Below are 23,847 nucleotides of genomic sequence, written 5' to 3'. Positions count from 1 at the left end.
TGCAGCTGGTGTTGGGTTGACGTGTTTCCTCGCGGCAGGTAAGTGAAACAGCTATAATACTTTTATTTCTTGTGGAAGACTGCGTATGTAATTTCTATGCGTTTGTGTTAGTGTATAGTCCGAGGTGAGCCGAAGAGAGAGAGCGGCGTTAATAATACCGACAGTGCCTGCCTTTACACATTGTACTATGGTGTGGTAGAGCTATTAAATCGAGTGAGCCTACGGGTGCACAGAAGTGCTGTGTACACGATTTCTGGGAAGACCCCACACACGGTATGTTTTAAGTTCTAACCGTGCTACATTTCCAAATAGTGGGTTGTACTATCTTGTTAAATTGATTATAGATCGGTTGTCTCATCGGCGGTTCTTGTTCCCCCTGTGCACTATAATCTCAGATCTATGGAACGAGCCTGCAGCTTTTGGGCTTACCCTTATAGTAACCTGTGTTTCCGGATCACTCATCCCAAGGGTATGTGTCTTAAAGGTAATAAACGTTTCGCATGTATGGTGAGTTGTTTAACGTTTATTTCAATTTTATTACAGATTTGCGCTTCTATGGGTGACTAACGTGGAATTATCGCCCAGGAGGCGTTGTTGCTTTGCTTATAATTTAGCGTGTGTGTGTGTGTGTGTGTGTGTGTGTGTGTGTGTGTGTGCGTATCTGAAGCTTATTGGTTGCTTTTTTGGGGTTTTGTGGCCCTTTTTCTTTTGTGTTTACATTTTAATGTTAAAGGTTGGTTCTGCTTTCATTTAATGTTCCTTGAATAATATTGTTATTATTTTTCCATTTTGTATTGTGTAACTTGAGTTATTTTGTTTACGAGGAGGATTAATATCCCTCTTTTCGCTTGTTGGTCTTTTTCCTTTTTTAGTTTTTGTATATAGGGGTGAAAGGCACAGTAAAGAGCTAAAGTTGCCCTCACCTCCTGTGTGCTACTTGTGCACACTATTCATATGTTTGCGACTTGCACAGTATCCCATCAGTTGCCTTTTTGACCCTTCTTATGTGTAACTCCATTCGTTTGTGGTTACAGGAGCTGAGTGCAAGGCGGGCGGATTGTGGTGGTGGTTTTGCTTCACGAGTGCTGTGCTGTGTGCAGTGGTGGGTGTGAGTGTCTACACAGGTGCAACCAAAAGTTGTGTGGTGCTGTGGAGGCTGATTAGTGCCCTTGATCCCCGTTGTTACGCCTTGGCTCCTGCATCCACATCTATAAAGGTGTCTGATTATTGAAGTTCTGTGTTATGGTTGAGTAATTTCTGTTTTTGGTTTTTCATTAGGTGCATCAGATACTTTTATCATTAATAAAAAATCCATACTAATTTTACCCACGTCTTCCGCTGATTCTTTATACACGAACCTGTGTTGCCTAAGTGCAAGTTATTTTCCCTGGCCAAGTGCCAGGGTGGCGTAGTCGCTACATTTTCTTTCGTCAGCCCTCGGTGTGTCATGCCACATTAGGGTTACAGTAGTCCTCAAATTTCTCCATTATTATGTCTAGTTTATGCTGGTCATCGTCATCATCAAAAGTGAATGTATTGTACACTTCTAGCGCTTCCTCGCCGGCCAAGTAAAGAAATAGAGAGGACTGTACCCAAGCTGGCTTGCTAGCGCATCCTGCTGCAAACAGATACAGTTAAAATCTCTGCCAAAATCTTCTCCAGTTCTCCGACAGATTACCGTTTGACAGATCAAGTCCCACAGTTCACTTCTGACACCATGTTTTGATATCAATTATTGTAGCAAAAAACAGCACAGAGAACCAAAATGTCAGACACGTTCTTTATTTTTGCACTCGCCCCGCCCCACAACACATATTAGTGCATCAGGCTGGTAATTGGCAGACAATTCACATATCATGACAATAAACATCTGTAAATTACTCCTATAATACCATTTTATTTAATTTATGTAACTTATGTAAACACTGTATATCCTGCAACTGCTATTGCCTAGATATTTTGGCTTTTTACATTTGCGGCATTTAGCAGACGCCCTTATCCAGAGCGACGTACAAAAGTTCTTAGAGTCTCTAGTAATGAATAAATCTACACTGGTACGCAAGATTATAAACTTAATATAAATATAACCCTTGAATTCTACATACTTGGCAAGTGCTAATTTAAGTATTTCAGGAAGAGGTAGGCCTTCAGTCGTTGCTTGAAGATAGTCAGGTACTGTACGGACATCTAGGGGAAGTTCATTCCACCACCTCGGTGCCAAAACAGAGAAGAGCCTCGAAGTGTACTTACCTCTCATTCTGAAAGAAGGTGGTACCAGTCGAGCAGTGCTGGAGGATCTCAGACAGCGTAGTGCAGTGCACAAGTCATGCAGCTGCATTTTGGATCATTTGCAGTGGACGAATAGCAAATAGCGACCTGCCAGCAGTAGTCAAGTCTTGGAATGACAAGAGACTGAACAAGCACCTGGGCAGCCTGTATGGACAGAAATGGTCGAAACGTTCGGATGTTATAGAGAAGAAATCGACAAGAACGAGCAACATTAGCGACATGTGGGAAGAAGGACAGTTCATTGTCCATAGTTACCCCAAGGTTACGAGCAGTGGCTGAAGGGGAGAGCAGAGAGTCATGAAGTGTTATTTGGAGATCTTGACCTGGAGATGAATCACCTGGGATGACCAGCAGTTCTGTTTTGCTGGGGTTGAGTTTTAGTTTGTGAGCACTCATCCATGAAGATATGTCTGTCAAGCATGCTGATATCCGAGCGGAAGCTGTGGGAAAGAAAAGATTATAATAATTATTATTATTATTAATTTAATTTATATATCACCTTTCCCAAGCTCAAGGACGCTTTACAGGGTACAATATTTCAATATTTCAAGACAGATGAAATATAATGAACATACATAAACATAAACATATTCGTCTGACATTTGCCCAGGGCGAAGGAACACATGCAGCTGCATAAGTTAATAGCAGAGACAACACAGACACAAAAACATACAGGACAAGAGATAGAACAAAACATAGTACATAAAACACCACATTTCAGAAAAATTAAGGACTCCTAACATATGCATTGACTGATAGTGGAGGTTGAAAAGGTGGGTCTTAAGCCTTGATTTAAATTCAGTCAAAGTGGTGATGTTTCTGAGTGCAATTGGTAGGGAGTTCCATAGTATTGGAGCAATGACAGAATAGGATCTGCCACCCGCAGAGGATAGACGGTATCTAGAAACGCATAGAAGTTCAGAATTTGTAGACCGGAGTGATCATGAAGGAACATAGGATGAGAGAAGATCGGAAAAATAGGGGGGGAGAGCATTAGAGATTAGTTGAGTGTCATCTGCATAGCAGTGATAAAGAGGGAGAAAAAGAGGGACCAAGTACCGAGCCTTGTGGGACACCAGTGGTGAGTCTGCACGGGGCATATGTGGAGCCCTCCATGTTACCTGGTATGAGCGACCTTCCAGGTAGGAAGCAAACCATTCCCATGCTGTTCCACAGATACCGAGGCTCTTCAGGGTTGACAAAAGTGTCTTGTGGTTGACTGTGTCAAATGCTGCTGAAAGGTCCAGGAAGATAAGTACAGATGACAGCTTGGCTTACCGAGCAGCATGCAGTTTCTCAGAAACAGCCAAAAGTGCCGTCTCTGTGGAATGTGCCGCTTTGAACCCAGACTGATTAGGATCATGGAGGTTGTTCTGTGAGAGATAGATTTAGAAAAAAAGGAGAGAAGTGATACCGGTCTGTAGTTGTTGATGTCTGATGGATCCAAAGCAGGTTTCTTCAAGATGGGAATGACCCTTGCTTGCTTGAAGGTAGTTGGTACATAGCCAGATGTTAATGACCCATTGATGATTGTGAAAATGAAGGGCAGGAGATCTTGTGTGATGGTCTGAAGCATAGTTGAAGGGATTGGATCCAGAGGACAGGTGGTGGGATTGCAAGATTGGATGACTTGCAGTATCTCATCTTCTGTTAAAGTTGAGAAGCTTGACAGAGACGTAGTGGATTGTCGGCTGTGTTGTGTAGTCATTGTTGGGGAGGAATTGAAAGTCTGGCAAATTTTCTTAATCTTCCCATCATAGAAGTAAGCCAAGTCATTAGCAGTCAGAGAGAATGGAGCAGGTGCAGCAGGGAGATTGAGTAGTGAAGAGAAGATGTTGTGAAGCTTACGAGGATCTTGTGCAGAGGCCTCAAGCTTTTCCTTGTAGAAGGCGGTTTTGGCAGAAGTCACCTCCAAAGAAAATTTGAACCCTAACCCCAACCCTAACCCCAACGATGCAAGGTCTACATCGAGTTGTGATTTTTTTTCACTTCCTCTTTGCAGATTTGAGTTCTCTTCAATTGCTGTGCAAAACTTTTGACAGCCATTGTGTGGGACAATAAGTCTTCTTGGGTTTTGTAGTCAAGGGGCAAAAGAGGTCCATGGTTGAGGAAAGAGATGAGAGGAAGGAGTCAGTAGCAACGTCCAAGGGTAGAGAGGAAAAGAAGTCAGGGTCAGGAAGAGATGAAAGAGTACAGGAAGATGCAGAGGAGGGAGAGACAGAGTGAAGGTTAGGACTGATAAGAGAGACATGTAAATTATTTTTAGGTTGAATAGGAAGAGTGATTACCACCACGGTGATGATCGGAGATTGGAAGTGGAGTGGCAGTCATGTCTGTAGCTGGAGTAGGGCGGGTGAAAACCAGGTCCAGGACATTTCCTCCCTTGTGTGTTGGAGGGCAGCTGTTAAATGTCAAGGAGAAGGTATTCAGAAAAGGCAAGAGGCAAGATGACTGAAGTTTGTCAGATGGGAGGTTGAAGTCACCAAGAACTGTCAGAGGGGTGCTGTCATAGGGGAAAGTACTAAGTAGTGTGTCCATCTCTTCTAGGAAGTCTCCAAGGGGACCAGGAGGGCGGTAGATGTCAATGATGAAAAGGTTGATTGGAGAGGTAACTGAAATGCATGGAATTCAAAAGAAGATATGGTTAGATGAGACAAAGGGAGAGGTGTGAAACACCATCTCCGTGATAAAAGTAGACCCGTACCACCACCTCTACCAGTTTCTCTTGGTGAGTGAGAGAAAGCATAGGCAAAAGACAGAGCAGCTGGTGTAGCAGTGTTTTGTGGGGATATCCAAGTCTCAGTAAGTGCAAGAAAGTCGAAGGTGTAGTGGGAAGCCAAGGCTGTGATAAAGTCAGCTTTCCTTACAGCAGACTGGCAATTCCAGAGCCCACCACCACCACTGTTTGAGATTGAGACAACAGGGGAGGGTAGATGAGGTTACTGGAATGTGACATCTGTTCTGTGGATGGGAACGCCTGTCTCTGTAAGAGATGCCTACAGAGATGGGTTTGAGGCACATGACTGATCTCCCAATTTGAGATTAATGTGTTTTAAAGGTCTGCTACCTTTAATATAAGTAAGTAAGCCCTGCCCACAATTTACACCTGAAGTGAGACTGAAACTACCCTTAATTAATCACCTGACCAAACTAATAATCACATGTAGCCAGGCAAGCACCTACCAGTAGGGGTGTGGTTGGCTAATTATCCCAAGACTTTTTAAGCAGGCACTGGGCAAGAGGCCTTGAAATGTGGGACCTGTTTTGAAAGCACATGGGCTATAGTGCTGCTTTGTTTAGTTGTGTTTGAAGTCTTCCTAGAGGAGTTTTAGATAAATTTAGCAATGCTGACTGTGTATGTTGACAGCTGCTGGTGTAGATCTGGATAAATGCTTGAACATCAACTGATTGTTATATCTGCTATATGCCCATGAAGATTTATCAATTGCTGTTTCTCCTGTGTTGTTTTTGTTTGGTCCCCTGGTTGGCCGGTCTCAGGAGTGCGCTGCATGGTGGCAGCATGTGTATCGTGTGAATTGTTTGTGTACAAGTCCGGTTGGCCGGGGCTTTGTTTTTTTGTATTATTTTATTTTCATTGGTGATACCTTCCCAGCCTTATGCTGCCAGCTTAACTCATGGTGCTTGTATTTTGTGTGCGTGTGTGCATGCCTTTGTGTATTGGATTTAAGTTTGCTGTGTTTTCTTTTGTGGTTATTGCCTTTTGAATGTTTAATGTAAGAGGGATGTCCCCCTATGCCTAAATGTTTGCCGCACGCAACGAAAGCAGTCATCATAGCAAGAGAGTTGAGCTGGCTGTTAACCTCTTTGAGAGCTGGGACCAATTCAGGATGAGCTACTGGTATCAATTATTTAATGTTTAGGTGTTTTATGTATATTCTGTCCTATTTTGAAATACATTTTTGTACATTAGCCATCTGAAGGGTTTTGTTTTTGGGCCTGTGCTTTAAACAGGTTTCTTTCTCCTTTGAGTTCGGTTTGAAGGGGTGGCGTAGTTGCTACACACAGACCAACACTAGAATCAACTGAATTAAATAGATATACAAAGTTAGAATCCTACCTTACCAGAAGAGAGTAGATTCAAGATAGAGCTAAAGCACAGCACTGACACTCAGTGTATTAGTCTTTAATTCAAATGATCTTAACACTGTTTAATGATCAAAATAATGTCATAAATCTTGCAATATAACTTTTAAAACAGGAACTTAAACTACTTGCATTCTCTGTGTGTGTGTGTGTGTGTGTGTGTGTGTGTGTGTGTGTGTGTGTCTATAAATACAAAGGAAGTTGTACCACTTTAACACACACACCACTGCTCTTTTACTCAGTCTGACAGTAGATCTAAGTCAGTCCACTCGCTGTGATATTCTGTGAGTAAATGTTCTCTTTGTGTCTTCATTAGAGTGAGTGGTGGGGTATAATGATGTTCGTCTCTAGTCAATGCCCTGAGTGTTGAGGTTATTGCGTGATTAGAACATTGTGTACTTTTGCACGACGACACAGGTGGATCACTGTATATGAGTGAAAATGAGTGTAAATATGTCTGTATTGTTGGATCTGTGACTGATCTTCTGTGTCCTGCTGTCATCTGCTGCTCAGTGATACCTCTCATGATCATTTGACCTGGTAAAAAAAATGACTGCGATTGAGATTGTGACTAAATGTGGCTTTGTGACTCTGGTGCTCTTTTCTGTGCATAGTAAGGCTTTAACAAAACTATTATAGCATTAAAATCACCACACTGACAAAATGACCTTAATTTCCATTTTTGTTACTATTATGCTCTGTGCAGTAATATCTCAGTCCAGCAAGCTTAATCTAATACACACTAATACCAAACTAATGTACAGCACGTTTAAATAAACACTAACCATTATTTACCTCAGCGTTAAAGAAAAGAGCAATAACTGTGCACAAACACTCATTATTCCTGTAAACACACAGAGTGGAAACAGTTTGTGGTGGGGTTTGTTCTATTTTAATGCAGTGTCTATTCTTATTTTCATACACTTTTAAATTCAGCTGTGAAAAGCTGCAAGAGGTGTGAAGATACTCATGCAAAAACAACAACTTTTTTTCCACTCTTTAACTGTTGATATGCTGGGCAACTGCAGCTCCACTTACACTTATTGAACTCTTTCAAATTCTTGAACTCTTTGACTATACCAACCCCCGGCTGCTCTGCACTTACTGCATGTGTTTAAATCAAATTTAAGTCAAATTTTTAAGCATCTGCATTAATGTACAATTCTGGTTATCTATAATAATTATGGTGGTCAGTGACTGGAAAGGAGACATGCACTAAAAGTATCATTAATATTGTAGACTACATTTTCAAATCGTATACAGTTTTACATGTGTATGAGAGCAGACACAAGATGGGATGCAGCTTCCCTTTTTTTTAAATAAGTCTGTTCAGCAGTTAAGAGGGGATGAAGCTTGATGCAATAACTATTTCTTTATATATATATATATATATATATATATATATATATATATATATATATATATATATATATATATATCTCTTCTATTCTTTTTTCCAAATCCACTCATGCTGGGCCAGGTGGAATAGGAAACAATTTTCGGGTCTCTCTTTGGCTGGGCTACTACAGGACATACAAAAACTCATCCCTAAACCACTCCTGTGTTGTCTTGGCTTTCTGCTTAGAGACAGTCTCATGTTGGAAAGTGAACCTTTTGGCCCAGACCGAGGTCCTGAGCGCTGTGAATTTTATTGAGGATATCTCTGTACTACGCTCAATTCAGTTTTGGGGATGTGAGGAGCAGTGCCTGATTTTCTCCAGACATAGCATTTAGACCTGAGGCCAAAAGATTTTGCATTCCTTTGTGTAGCTGCCCAATGTTATCCATAAAAGAGACACAGAGAGTTTCCGACGGGTGCTTCTTTCTTTATTTTGCTCGTGAAGAACGCCATTAAACTTTAGTTTGCGTAGCACTGTGAAACGACACAAAGAAACAACATAACAAATAAATACGACTCATATACAAAAAAACACTATAAATAAAGTTCACATTTACAAAGAAACATATAAAATATAAATGATAAAGTGAATGAAGGCAATATGAAACGATTAATTAACAAAAAAGAGCTCAATGATTTACATGTACATGCTAACAGGCTCATAGGACTTATAATAAAGTATAACACGTAATATGTCGACATCACATACCTCGCTCCGCTTTACCAAAGGGAACTAAAATGAAATTAAGCAGAATTTAGTCTCTGCTCACTGGAAAACACACACACATTATTTATATATATATATATATATATATATATATATATATATATATATATATATATATATATATATATATATATGGATGTGGAGTAACATGCATCTTCGCTATTCTCTCTGCTGATCTAATTACCTTTGCGTTACTCCCCCTACTGCATAACCTAACATGCTCAAGAAACATGCTGAAACATGTAACGTCCTCAAGAAAAATTAAAAGTGACACAACCATATACGGTCATTTACACTCCCACCAATCATGGAATGATGAATAAACAGAACAAACTGAAAATGATTCAGAACATGATTCTGAACCTCCTTTCAGTTTCATGAATGTATGTAATGACTAAAAAGCATTTTAGAAATAATTACTTGGTCTGATGTGAGGGTATCACCCAAGGCCATTAACAGTCACTCTTCTTCAAGAAGCACCACCAATTTCTAGATAAGCCTTTCAATGATTGTGGGCTTGGAGGGTTGATCACGTTTTCTTCCTCCTACTTGTACCTTCACTCGTCTAACAAATCCATCACTCTCTTTGACAGTTTCAACCACTCTGCCTAACTGCCACTGACTTCTTGGCAGCATATCTTCTTTGATGATTACAACATCATTTACTCTGAGGTTTCGGCGAGGAGTATGCCACTTTTGGCGCGTTGAAATGTTAAGAAGATACTCCTTCTTCCAGCGACTCCAAAACTGCTCGACCAAGTTTTGGACTCTACGCCATCGTTTTGTAGCATACATGTCTTCTTTGACAAATTTTCCTGGAGGTGGAAGTGCAACATCAGACTTCATCAATATTAAATGGTTTGGGGTCAGAGGTTCAAGTCTACATAATAGTTCTTTTCAACAAACACTAAGGCTGATGGGTGATTGGCTTTGTGCTGCTGTGCCATGTACTTTAAACTGAAATTTGTGCACCCAGGAGATGATGTAGTGCCAAAGAGATGGACTGCTATGCGATAAAATTGCGTTGATCTGGAGGGACAACATTGAACAACATGAACAACATGAAACATTCTTTCTATGTCAAAAGTGACTGCCACTGGTTCCTTTCTGAAGCGGCAAAGTACTCCCACTTAAGAGTTAATTAGGTCAGGTCCGGTCAGAAGAGTATCATTTAGAGATATACCGCGAAACTTAGCTGAACAAGCAAACACAACCCTCAGCTTATCTGGTTTCTGAGGGTGGTACACTCCATGGTGTGGAATGTACCATACAGTCTTTCCTTCAGGTATTTTTGGGGCTAGTTCAGCATCACCTTTGTAAATGATCTCCTCCATAAAGGCCTAGTAATGATCAGAATATTGCTTGTTAGACTTGAGCCTTTACTTCAAATGCTGTTTTTTGGCAGTGAGGGTCGGCCATTACACTTGAAAGGGAGAGGAAGTTCATAATGTCCATTATCCTTCTGTTTGATATTGGCACTAAGATGCTGTATGAAACAAACATCCTCCTGGGACACAGTTTTATCCTTATAGCCTTTCTCGTTGAAATCAGACTCTAGGATTTTCAAAACATTGTTGGGTAATGGGACTGGTATTTCTTTCACCGCAACTCTATGAACGAACCTCTGATTTCCCTGTTTGTCTAGGTGTGGATTGGAAAGGCCTATAATACTCCAGCTAAGTTCAGTTCTTTGTGCAAATGGTTCATTTTTACCACCTGTTATGACTTCGAGTGGGGCTAGAGCTGATGAGCAGTCATATCCAATTAAAAGTCCAGCTTCACAGTTCTGAAGTGGTGGCAATTGATTGGCCAGATGTCTGAGGTGAGGCATTGCAGTGCTGTCTTTTTGGTTGGGATATAGGACATAGGATATAGGACCCTTTTACTTGCAGTGATGGTGTCAACAGCTGTCATAGTGCTGAGTCTAAGTTGCACTGGTTGAGTGATTGCATTTAAGTCATCAAAAAGATCTTCCAAGATGAATGATGAGTTACTCTGTGTCCAGTAGAGCATAAGTAAGGATCTCTCTTTGTGGCTCTTCCATTGTAGAAATAAGGACTGGCACAATACTGGAAGTAGCACAAGAACTTTGTGTGAGTACATGGGCTTCCTGACTTGCTTGAACTTCTGTGGAGGTTTTCCTTGATGCTTTCAAAGGCACTTTATCTCTCTCTTCATGCAAGCAAGTAGGGTGATTTCGGCCACATATTCCACATTTATGTCATCTTTTGCAATCTTTAACAATATGCCCTTTCCTGAGACACCCGAAGCAGAGGTGATTTTTTTTTTTTTAATGAAAGCCTTCTTGTCTTCAATGGTTCTTTCTGCAAATGTAGGACATCGAGCAATGTTGTGTTTTTCATCTTTACAGATAAAGCAAGTCACTTTTGGCTTAAAGCTGGATGTTTCAAGCCTTTTAGAGCTGAAATCTTTCACATAAGCCTTTGTACTGAGAGCCTTAGTTCGCTTAGGAAACCGTTTATCTAAATTTATCAGATTAATAAAGACTGGGGAAGTGATGGGGTTGCATACTATTCTGGTTTCCTTTTGCATGAACTCTGTAAGGCGCTTGAAATTTGGATAGTCGCCTGACACAACAAGCTCTTCCACCACAATTCGATTCCACTTGCGTATAATCCATTCGGGAAGTTTCTTTAGCAGCTTGTGGTTTTCTTCACAGTCATTTAGAATGGCTAGTCCTTTAATGTGGGGAATTGCCTTGACACATCCTTGAAGGAAGTCAGTGAAGTCTCGGAGAGCGAGAGGGTCATTTTCCACAATTTTAGGCCATCTCATCAACTTGTCTCGAAAAGCCCTTTGCAGTATGAATGGATTCCTATATCTATCATGCAAGACTTTCCAGGCACCTTGATATGCGTCCTCAGAATTTCTTTAAAAGTATCCCTACACCGTGAGCTTCTCCAACAAGGTACTTTTTAAGATAGAACATCTTATATTTCGATCAATAAGGGCCATGAAGGATATTTTCCAATCTATGAATTGTAAGGGATCGCCAGCAAAAATGGTGAGTTTAGGAACAGGCAGTCGATGTGTGCTTAGTGAATCTGCTATCGCTTGAGCAAGAGCAACATTATCCTGAGATGGCTGGGCTTTATGCTCTTCACAGTATGCTTGCTGGGGTAAGAACAATTCAGCTTCTGGGTTTAGTTGAAATGTGGGTTCTGTCCTTTGACAGCCAATGTGAGTGCTAGAGTCTAGTTCTTCATTATTGCATTGAATGATGCCTTCAAGATCGTTATACACCTTGACACGAGCTGCTGCTACTTTTACATCTTTGTCTACTTCCAACTGATGTAACTGTTTACTTTTCTCTTCTAGCTTTAGCTGCATTTGGATCTCCCTTTGCTTTATTTCTGCAAGCATTTTAGTTTCACAAAGCTTCCAATCACTCTCCATCTTATCAAGCTTCAATTGTTGATTATGGATTTCTTGCATAGCTTTAGCTTGTTTTCGCTTTTCTGCAAGTTCTGCCTCTGCATCAGCTCGTTTACTTGAGATCATGGAAGAAGTCTTTGATTGATTACAGGATCCATGTGATGACTCTGAAGTGACTGTGTTTGTTACTGTAAATCCAAAGATGGATCCATACTCATCTTTATTTAGCACTTGTCTTACTCTTTCCTTCACAAGCACTTCATTGTAATCTTCATCTATTGTCTCCAGCCGTTTACTCACAAGATCACTGATTTCAGCAGTCAGTGCGGCACAAGCGTCCATACGATTGACAATGTCTGGAGAGGTAGCATGGTTACGCAGTATTGATTCATAGTGCTGATAGACTGAATGTTGTCTGCTTTGAATGTCTTGCTGTATTATTTCAAGATTCTCACGTGAACAGAATGTTTTCAGTCTAGATCTAGTCTCCTTCGCGGTCTCCTTCCAGAAGTTATAAGCCTTATAGAAAGCTTTCTCTTGCTTCTTGACTTCCTGTTCACGCATCTCTAGACCTTTCTCTGTCAAGCTTCTTTCACGTGAACTTGATTGATCTGCTGCGCAGGTGGGTTTTTTTATTTCTACTGCTGGGAGTGACATCTCATTTGTTTGTTCGACAATTCGTACAACAGTATCTTCCACGGCCTCCTCTACATTCACAGCTTCCATTATCAGGGAGAAACTTAAATAGTAAGTGATACCACTCTCATCAGACTTCTAGTATGTATCTGGCCCATGTCTTGTGAGCTGCCTTAAAATTGGTACCACCTCTGCCAAACCGGGCCATGTTTGGCCCACATGCTGTATGCCAGTGCCGGATGAATGCCAAATCTGGGCAAAATTTGTTTGCTGACTGGGTACATTTAAAAAATGACACAAAATGCTTTGAAACAAATGTAAAATACTTCCCTCAGACTGGGGAAGTGAAAATCCTTGTCCAAAAGCCTCTGTTTGCACATTTTCACACTTGGTGCAGTAAAACCTAACATTTAAAAAGCTGGTAAAATCAATATAAAATTGGCTTATCTACTGGATGTCTATCACTGCCCTTTCTTGTTTTGTGTGTTTGAAGGTTTCTGGAAAGAGAAAGGACTTGTAGATGCAAAGTTTTAATTATAAAAACACTCATCCTCTCTATTTTTTAGTATTGTGAAATGACAAGGAGAAAACACAGGAAGTGTTGAGAAATTAACACACCACTGCTCTGTCAGTCTGTCATTAGTGGTACAGGATGGAGCTCAGTTCACTCCCTGTGATGCTCAGTGAGTAAAATGTTTTCTTTGTGTCTTTATTAGAGCAGTCTGAAAGTCCTGAGAGATGGTAGTTTAGATTTCATTAATAAAAATTAATCTTGTGAGTTTGATACAATGTGCATTTTCCATTAATAGACTGAATCATTTTCATGTTTACATCCTGTTCTGTGTTTCTGTTCCTTTTTCAGTGTTGGTTTCACTTTTACCAGTGGCTCATGCTCAAGGTGATTTTATTTATAACTTATCCTTTTTGTACTTTTTTTTTTTTTTTTTTTTAGGACTAAGAAGTTTGTGTAAAATTTCTTGATTCATTATTAATTACCTTTTACTTTGTGCTCTTTAGGAAAATTCACGAGAATTATTTTTAGTTAAGATAAAATCATTAATTCATGTGATTTAAATATTGATTGCATATTGATTATCTTGATTATTCTTTTATTATTAGGGCCCGAGCACCGAGGAGCAGGCCAGAATGGCCTGCACAAGAGGTGCGAAGCCCTATTGTTTTCCTTAGAATTTATTCTTTTCTTTTTCTTTTTTTTTTTTTTTTTTACACACATTGGCCATTTGGGGTCCCTTAACATGTTCGAAAACTCTTGAAATTTGGCACACACGTCAGAGTCCTTTGTCACTAAGGCCAGACAAAGGCTGGAATACGGGCGTGGCAGGGGGGCTCTGTAGCGCCCCCTGTAATGCAAAAACAAACATTAGTGCACAGATCTGGCAATTATGTTCGCACATGCACGAGAGTTGGTACTCATATAGACCTCATCGACCCGAACAAATTTTGCCCTCAAAAATATGAGCTCTGCCCAACAGGAAGTCAGCCATTTTGGTTTGTTTTATAAGTGCATGCGTTGAACTTTTAAATACTCCTTCTAGGGAATTCATGCGATTGACATCAATCGTGGCGAACATGATCCAGAGACATTGGACTTGCATGGCAACGCGTCAAACTTTACTTTCATTTTCAGGCGTATTTAAGCACTTGGCATGCACTTTGGGTGCCTTAACATGCTCGAAAACACCGGAGATTTGGCACAGACATCAAAGTCGTCTGCCATTAGGACCGGTCAAAGACTGCAACATAGACGTGGCAGTAGGGCTCTGTAGCGCCCCCTGTAATGCAAAAACAAACATTAGTGCACAGATCTGGCAATTATGTTCGCACATGCACGAGAGTTGGTACTCATATAGACCTCATCGACCCGAACAAATTTTGCCCTCAAAAATATGAGCTCTGCCCAACAGGAAGTCAGCCATTTTGGTTTGTTTTATAAGTGCATGCGTTGAACTTTTAAATACTCCTTCTAGGGAATTCATGCGATTGACATCAATCGTGGCGAACATGATCCAGAGACATTGGACTTGCATGGCAACGCGTCAAACTTTACTTTCATTTTCAGGCGTATTTAAGCACTTGGCATGCACTTTGGGTGCCTTAACATGCTCGAAAACACCGGAGATTTGGCACAGACATCAAAGTCGTCTGCCATTAGGACCGGTCAAAGACTGCAACATAGACGTGGCAGTAGGGCTCTGTAGCGCCCCCTGTAATGCAAAAACAAATATCGGTGCACAGATCGGGCACATGTAAGGGAGTTGGTAGGCATATAGATCTCATAGACCCGAACAACTTTCACAATCAAACCTATTAGCTCCGCCCAACAGGAAGTCAGCCATGTTAGGTTGTTTTATAAGTGCATGCGGTGAACTTTTAAATACTCCTCCTAGGGAATTCATGCGATTGACATCAAACGTGGTGAACATGATGCTGAGACATTGCACTTGCTAAATTGGATTTTTTATATTTTGAACGGTGCTGCCATGGCGAGGCGACAAATTTATGGCGAATTCAGGGAAAAAGGTAGTGTCTAATATCTAAAGCAAAAAATTTCTTATTCGGATGACACGCAGTGTGTATGTTCGGCCAAGGATTCCGATCGATGTGCCTATTGTGAATCTCGGACATAGCACCACCAACAGGAGCCAGGAAGTGTGTCAGTCACAAACGGTGGATTTTTTGACAGTTGCATGTGGTGAACTTTAAAATACTCCTCCTAGGATATTCAGGCGATTGACACCAAAAGTGGTCAACATGATGCCAAGACATTGTAGATGATAAAGTGCAAATGGGATATTTCATAACTCGAACGCTGTTCCCATGGCAACGCGTCAAACTTTACTTTCATTTTCAGGTGTATTTAAGCTCTGGCCATGCACTTTGGGTGCTTCAACATGTTCGAAAACACCGGAAATTTGGCACAGACGTCAAAGTCGTCTGCCATTAGTACCAGTCAAAGACTGGAACATAGGCGTGGCACAGGCGTGGCACAGAACATAGGCGTGGCTGGAACAATGACGGTGCACAGATCGGGCAAGCATGTACGCACATGTAAGAGAGTTGGTATGCATATAAATCTCATCGACCCAAACAACTTTCACAATCAAACCTATTAGCTCCGCCCAACAGGAAGTCGACCATTTTGGATAGTTTCAAAAATGCATGCAATAAACTTTTAAATACTCCTCCTAGGGAATTCATGCGATTGACATCAAACGTGGTGAACACGATGCGGAGACATTGCACTTGCTAAATTGCGAAGGGATTTTTGATATTTTGAACGGTGCTGCCATGGCGAGGCGACAAATTCATGGCGAATTCAGGAAAACAGGAAGTGATTTTCGATATTTTGAACGTTGCTGCCATGGCGAGGCGGCAAATTTATGGTGAATTCAGGGAAACAGGTAGTGTCTAATATCTAAAGCAAAAAATGTCTTATTCGGACGACACGTGGTGTGTATGTTCGGCCAAGGATTCCGATCGCATCGATGTGCCTATTGTGAATCTCGGACATAGCGCCACCAACAGGCGCCAGGAAGTGTGTCAGTCACAAAAGGTGGATTTTTTGACAGTTGCATGTGGTGAACTTTTAAATACTCCTAATAGTATTTACTAATAGTAAAAAACAAGTTTTCCCTCCGCCTCCGCTTATCGCCTTCACCTCCCCCTCCACACACACACACACACACACCACCGGCGTTTTCGTTAGCTCAAGTCGTCTCATCTCCAAGAAAAATACACTGAATAAAACATTATTATAACTTTACATACTCTTTCTATTATGTTTTTATACAAGATTTGTTATTTAGAAATGCATTTTCGAATTTAATAACATGAAACATAAAAACGGGGTGTCATTTTGAGGGTTGGAACGGATTAATGCCATTTTAAGTATTTTCAATATAGAAAACTGATTTGATGTGCGAGCAAATTGAGATACGAACTCGTCCACGGAACGAATTAAACTCGTAGGTCAAGGTACCACTGTATTTTTCTGGGGAGTTTATCTGTTGTCATTGTCGTGTGCCACTGGTGGAAGTTTTTTCTTCCGATGCCGTGCAGCTCAGAACACAGGTGAGGTGCGTTTTTTCGTTTTGGTTCGGAAATTTCATTGGTCTAATGTTATGTCGCTCAGTTTTTTGGCTTGAAGTTTGTGAAACCGGGAAAAACCCAGGTAAAAACCATAAATAAGCCGCTTTGTTGTTTAAGCCGTGGGAAAAAAGTAACGGCTTATATTCTGAAAAATACTGTAAATAGTTTATCTGGGCCTGGAATTCATACAACTGTAATATTTAGTAATAAATGTTAAATCTATTTTATTCTGACATCATCATATGTTAAAGCACAGTGAATCTTCTGCTTGTGTCAAAAAATAAAAATCAACTCTGACACCTTTATTTTTTTCAACAGCAAAACCCACACTAACTGTGAGATCATTACTTTGGAGACTCAACACTGAAAACACCATCACTCTGAGCTGTGAGCTGCAGGATTTAAGAGAATGGGAGTTCTTCTGGTACAGAAATTCACAGATTGTGAGCACTGTAGCGACGGATACCAACACATTCAGTGTGAACGTCAATAATGCAGGAGAAACAGTGTATCAGTGTGGAGCACGCTGGAGAAGCAACTACAACTACAACACAGTGCTCAGTGATCCTGTCAAGATCACAGCAAAAGGTACGACATGATTCTTGCTTTTTTCCAACTGCTTTTGATTGTGAAAAAAAGACCACTTAGTCATAACAAGATAAACAAACACATTCCTAATCGTTTATAATGATCTTTATAATTGTATGTGTGGCCAGTTGAATGTCTTTAAAATGAAGACAAATAGATATGCATAAATAATGGGTGCATTTTAAATACGAAGACACGCCCACTGCTGTGGAGTTGCGCTTTGACATTTTGCACACCTGTGCCACGTAATGATGTCAGCGTGTTTGTGGCTTTATAAAAAGCACAGTTGAGTGGGGCACTTTGATTCCTTTCTTATCTGTAGGCTGGGTGGCTAGAAAAGGGAGGTGTGCATGAACGCAGGTAGCATAAAGTGACAATAGCTTAACCCCGTTTGTGTGGTGCGGCCAAAGAGCGCTAGCTACTGTTTCGTACCTGTTTTGTATATGCTTTTACACACCGTTTCATAAACCCGAATTAGCTTGTTGGTTTACAGTTTGGACCAAGCGGACGGCGTGGTTGTAAACCGCTGTATTACTGAGTGTTTTAAATGATTATCCTGCGCAACGGTTCTGTGCTATGTTTGAGTAAGGACTTGGATATTTATCTTTTGAGCAGGTGTATTAAATTACCAGGCTTGGTATTTTTGCTCCGTGAGCCGCTTGGACGCTTTTTAAATATTAATCGGGAGTTAATTGTTTTTCTCTTTTTAACGTGTGTATAAGTGTATGTACCATTTACATAACTATTTCCACATGTAACTATCTGATGAGCTGTGATTTTTGAGACTTAAACAGAAGGGGAGATTGTTTGTGTTTTGGGTTTATTTTTGGTTTATTCTTGTTTTTTTAAGAATTATGCACTGATTTGCTGTGTGCTCTGTCCCTTCTGTTACAAAGAGGATTTAATCTAGTCTCTCCGATTGTGGGTAAATAACTGTTAAGCTGTTAATGGTATTAAAATATTTTTAAGCATTCTTTTGTTTAATACATTTGTACTATTTTTGTAAAGTCACGTCTCTGTCTTTAATCCCATCAGAACCAGCAGGGTGTTACAAAAATAACTTTTTTTGGTTTAATTATTCTTTTGGTTTCAATCTATTTTCCTGGGTGAATAAATAACCCAGGTGGCATAGTCGGTTCCTTTTTTTATTTTTAATATCTTTAACCAAAGGTTACATATGGAAACAAAAAAAACCTAGAAACACTCACTATAAGAGTAGACCAGATGTTAATTTCAGAATTCTGATTGGTCAAATTGTTTTAATCAATTTTTTATATAAATTAATCTCTGATATCTCACAGTGCACTCATTTTAATATGTTATGAATAATGCAGTAACTGGTCATTCAGAGTGGATGTGTACAGTATTATTAAACTCCATGGTTAGTCTGAGTACTTAAATCTAATTGGCTGGAAGGTATATATGTTTCCTGGTCAGTTTATTCACCGGTGTAACTTAATGTGCTGCCTCATAAACCATAGTGCCCATAGTAACATACATTTTCATGTATGAGAATGAGACAGTTATTTTCTAATGATCTTACTGAGCTACATGGAGGATTTTTGCATGTGGGGTAACTTATATAGTGATTATATATCCATTTCAATGCCAATGTGTGTAATGTCAATAGCTTACTTTAATGTGTAGTCATGAAACTAATTAAAATGTTTATTTTTATTATCATTAGTTCTTGTCTTTATAATAGATGGATTTAAACTTTCTGTCGAACTTTGCAGAGGTTAAAGGGAGGACAGTATAGTTGTAATAGGAATAACAGATTTAGTTTTAAATGTTAAATATATTTTATTCTGACATGCTCACATGATAAGGCACAGTGAATCTACTGCTTATGTTGTAAAGTAAAAAGCAGCTCTGACGCCTCCTTTTACACCAACAGCAAAACCCCAACCATCTGTGAGAGTAAATCCTCAACACTCCATCTACACTGGAGACACCATCACTCTGAGCTGTGAGTTGCAGGAGACGACTGGATGGAAGTTTTTCTGGTACAAAAACTCACAACTTGTGAACAACGTAGCTACCAACACACTCCACATTACAGTTGATAACGCAGGAGAACCAGTGTATCAGTGTCGTGCAAGCAGGATAATCTACAACATCTATAACAACTATCAATACTTCTACACAGGACTCAGTGATTTTCTAAAGATTAAAGCAAAAGGTATTCCATGATTTTCCTTTTGTTTTTCAACAGGTTTGAATAAGTTTGAATAAAAAGATTGTATAAATGTTACAAGTGATTTTTGTTCTATAATATTTTAAATACTTTTAAAACATGTTTAAGGTCCTGAACTTCAAGTGTATGAAGCTTAATTTTCTTCACTATGCACGGCTGATCCTACCATTGCGATATTTTATTTTCAATTATAATTATTTTTATTAGCTAGATTATTATCTGCAACTAAAGATTTTTTGGCAATATCTAGAAAATATACTAAATAGAAGCATGTAAGAATCATACAATTTAATAAATAAACAACATTGATTTTGTATCAAATGTTACATGTATTTCATTCTGACACGGTCACATGATAAAGCACAGTGAATCTCCTGCTTATATTTGAAAGTGAAATTCAACACTGACACCATAATACAAGATAATTGTTATGTTTTTCATATGTTCTTAAACCATGTTTATGCATTGTGTCTATCTGGCAGTACAGCTAGTATAAAGATACAGTTCTGTTAGTAATGTACAGGTGTACAATATGTGTTGTTTAAGTAACTCACACAGTTAAATACACTTGACATTCTTAGATTGTATCGTTGTTAATTACCTTTTAAATAATTATTATATAACTCCACTAAATAAAAACTTTGTATTTTCTGTGTAACAGAGAGACCACAGGCAGTACTGAGTGTATCTCCACAGAACTGGCTGACTGAAGGAGACTCAGTGACTCTAAGCTGTGAGGTTACAGACTCCTCTACAGACTGGACATTCAGCTGGTACACAGTTGTTCCCTACAGAGACAGTGTAACTCAAATAAAACATACTGACTATTTCATGTATGTGGAGCTTCTCTCAGACAGCAGCAGAGGATCTGGAGGCTCCTACACTTTCAGTCCTTCTGCTCTTCATCACACAGGAGTTTATGTGTGTAGAGGAGAGAGGAGAACCAGTCAGTCACACACTGTACAGCAATCCACAGCCTCTATGGATCTCTGGTGAGGACAATTAAATGTTGTATTTGTTTAAATATTATCAGAGATATAAATATATAATAATAAAAAGCTTTACATAATTGTGTTATAATATGTATGACAGTCATTAAATAACCCCAATCCTAAAGAATCAATTTCTCCCTTGGTTACAAATGATAAGAAATGCCATGGTTCTAAACTGATGTGATTCCTGATCATGTGCATGTATTCCCATTTTCACCCTATGTCTTTGCTATTTTCAAACTTCAAACATATTGAATATTGCAGCTTTTATGGTAATGATTATTCCATGTTAAACCTGTGTGTGTTTTGTCTCATGTTGTGCACTGTGCCTTTGATTTTGAAATTAATAGACATAATTCTGAATATAAACTTTTATCCTCATTGCAGTACAATTTGCACATATATTTATTTGTATTTCTTCTGTGTTGAAGGTGAATCTCCTCCAGTGTCTCTGATCATCAGTCCCAGCAGAACTCAACACTTTACTCGTGACTCTCTCTTACTGAGCTGTGAGGACCAGAGTAACTCTACTGGATGGACAGTGAGACGATACACAGACAGTGAAGGAGTGTTAGATTGTTCACAGTGGGGATCAGTTACAGGATCTACATGTAACATCAGCTTCCTCTCCACATCCTACACTGGAGTTTACTGGTGTGAGTCTGAATCTGGAGAAAACAGTAATCCTGTCAACATCACAGTTCATGGTGAGTCTTCATGTAGTGTGTTTACTGTTACAGGTAAAGAGAAATATTTTACAACAAAATATTTAGAACCCCAAGAGTTTACTATTCAGTGTAAACTGTTTACAGTACTAAGACATTAACTTTTTCTTCTCAGCAAATTACTTGTAAATATTATTCTGTTATTCTGAAGATAGAAGTGTGTAAGCCATGTTTTCCAGACTGACTGTTAGTTCACTTATTCTTACACTGAATATGATAATAAAATAAGTCGCTTCCTGAGAAATAATCAAACAATAATGTTGGCGAACATTTTACTTTGCTCTGTTTATGGTGATTCATGCTGTGTGCAACTAATTTATTGTAAATTTATGTTTAATGCTATAATATTCAAATTGTGTCTGTAATGTAGAGTGCAAGGTGCCAAACTGTTTTATATCAATGAGTTTCATCATTAAAAATACATGCAAGGTGCTGTGTGTAGATGATGACAAAAAAGGAGGAAAGGAAGCGCACGCGTGTCATTTTCTCAACACTTGACCAGACCTAGCAGAAGGCATGGAAATGGATAAGTCCTGGAGATAGATAAGCCTCTCTTGCTTGGCCATGCTCCCGTTCCCCGGGGAAGGCACTCGCTTCGGCACATTGGCTCCGTATTTCTTCCTCCGGGACGGAGGACTTTCAGATGCTAGCGAGCCCATGGACTCCTCACAGCCTGTGCTGTTTGAGGAGCTCCTGGAGGTAGAGACACGGGCCATCACTAAGCTAGAGATAGCTTGGTCCGATGAGAAGCAGAAGCAATGCGTTCTTACACACCGAGGTGTCTAGGTCCTGAGACTCACTGGAGGCTCCAACAGCTGCAGGGCACCACTCCAGTCGATCTGAGAGGGTCCAAAACTAGTCTCCACAGGCAGTTTCCCCATCGAGCGTTTATGAGGACATGCTTTAGGGCACATCCTCCCTCCAGCGGGTGTCTCTATTCCTGCCTGAGAGATTGCTGTGGATGGAGGAGACCCGCCACCTCTCAGGAGGTTCCAACAGCTGTATGGCACTGCTCCAGCTGCTCTGAGAGGGTCAGAGGCCAGCCTCGAGAGGCTGGTTCCCTTGAGAGATTTCCTGGCAGCTTGGGAAGAGCTGCCAAACATATGCAGGTGGGTCCTGCATACGATACAAAGGGACAACTCGATTCAATTCGCTCACTAATAAGGCGTAGGTTCAGGATGCTTATCCTCAAAGATGTCGTGTCACAGAGCAAGTTCGAGGACTGGTTTGTCACGATAGATCTAAGGGATGCCTATTTTCACATTTCCATCCTTCCTTCTCACAGAAGGTTCCTGAGGTTTGCTTTTGGGGTCAAAGCTTAACAATATCAGTCCTCCCCTTCAGCCTAGCACTCTCACCCCACACCTCCACAAAGTTCATGATTGCAGCTCTAGCCTCGCTACAGCTTCAGGGCATCCACATTCAGGGCATCCGCATTCTGAACTATATCGGCGACTGGTTGATATTAGCTCAATCAGAGCTTCAGGCAGTCCGGCATCGAGATGCCGTTCTCGCCTGCATGAAGGGGCTGGGGTTAAGACTGAATGCAGGGAAGATTTTCTCCATTGCAGAGAACCACCTTCTTGGGCGTAGTGTACATTCTAACAGCAGTCGGGTAAGAGTAAGAGAAGGCCAACCACTCACTGTTAAGCAGTTCCAGAGGCATAATTCCACTTGGCCTCCTCCATATGAGACCCATCCAGTGGTGGCTCAGAGACAGAGGGTTCTCCCGAGGAACTTTAGATATATGGAGAGAACACACATTCCTGTCTCAAGGCCTCATCCTAGGAGCGCCTTGTTGTCTCATGAGGTGGGGATCAGTCACGACCCACCCAAGGTCGGTTAAATGAGCTACATCCTTCATGGCACATAAACTGCCTGGAGATAAAGACGATGGCTGTGCTTATGGCACTCACACACTTCCTCCGAGACCTGAGAGATCACCACGTGCTTGTCCTTATGGACAACACTTCGGTGGTCTTGTACATCACACGCCAAAGGGGTCTCCGATCTTGTCCCCTGTACAGACTGGTGTGGCAGATCCTCCTGTGGTCCCGGAGGAAACTCCTCTCACTGAGAGCAGTTAACATCCTGGGCCGGTTGCATTGGAAAGCAGACGGGGAATGACAGATATGACAAAGATATTACAGAGCCCAGGTAGATGTTTGTGACTCGGGAGACCTCGCACCGTCCCCTCTGTTTCTCTCTCTCTCTCTCACCCAGCCCCAGTGGGCGCCATGGTGCAGACATGGCCGAGGCTACGCCTACGTCTGTACGCCCTCCCATTGCGCTGTTCCCCGGAGTTCTGAAGAGAATCCACCAGGAAGGAGTACATCTCCTCCTGGGGCACCTTGCTGGCCGGGCAGACCATGGTTTGCGAACCTGCTGTCCCTTTTTTGAGGGAACTGCTTGGAAAAATTCCTCCCCAGAGGGATCTACTCTCGCAGACTGGGTTTCACCTCCGGCCAGAGTTATGGAGGCTATGGCTTTGGCCCCTGAGGGGGCGCAGATTCTAGCAGCTGGTCTCTTTGCTAAGGTAGTTGAGACCATCCCTTATTCCATAGCTCACTCTATAAAGAGTTTGTATGCTGCTAGATGGCAGCTGTTTTCCACGTGGTGTGAGCACTACCAGTTAGACCCAGTCAACTGGCCGGTTGGGTCAGTTCTGGAGTTCTTGCCTCTAC

At 40.8% G+C, this 23,847-nt stretch overlaps 1 protein-coding gene across 1 annotated transcript; it reads left to right on the top strand.

Moving 5' to 3' along the window:
* Positions 1–6,621: 6,621 nt before the first annotated feature.
* On the top strand, positions 6,622–21,049 carry LOC124387373. The gene is made up of 7 exons (XM_046851703.1): positions 6,622–6,677; positions 13,118–13,234; positions 13,414–13,449; positions 16,980–17,249; positions 19,147–19,431; positions 20,108–20,438; positions 20,870–21,049. The coding sequence occupies exons 2-7, from the start codon at positions 13,204–13,206 to the stop codon at positions 20,871–20,873; spliced, it is 957 nt and encodes a 318-aa protein (XP_046707659.1). The 5' UTR covers positions 6,622–6,677; positions 13,118–13,203; the 3' UTR covers positions 20,874–21,049.
* The last annotated feature ends 2,798 nt before the right edge of the window (positions 21,050–23,847 follow it).

The sequence above is a fragment of the Silurus meridionalis genome, chromosome 6, assembly GCF_014805685.1.
Source record: "Silurus meridionalis isolate SWU-2019-XX chromosome 6, ASM1480568v1, whole genome shotgun sequence".
Lineage (NCBI taxonomy): Eukaryota > Metazoa > Chordata > Actinopteri > Siluriformes > Siluridae > Silurus > Silurus meridionalis.
The sequence above is the reverse complement of the archived record's forward strand: the minus strand, read 5'-3'. Positions and strand labels throughout refer to the sequence as shown.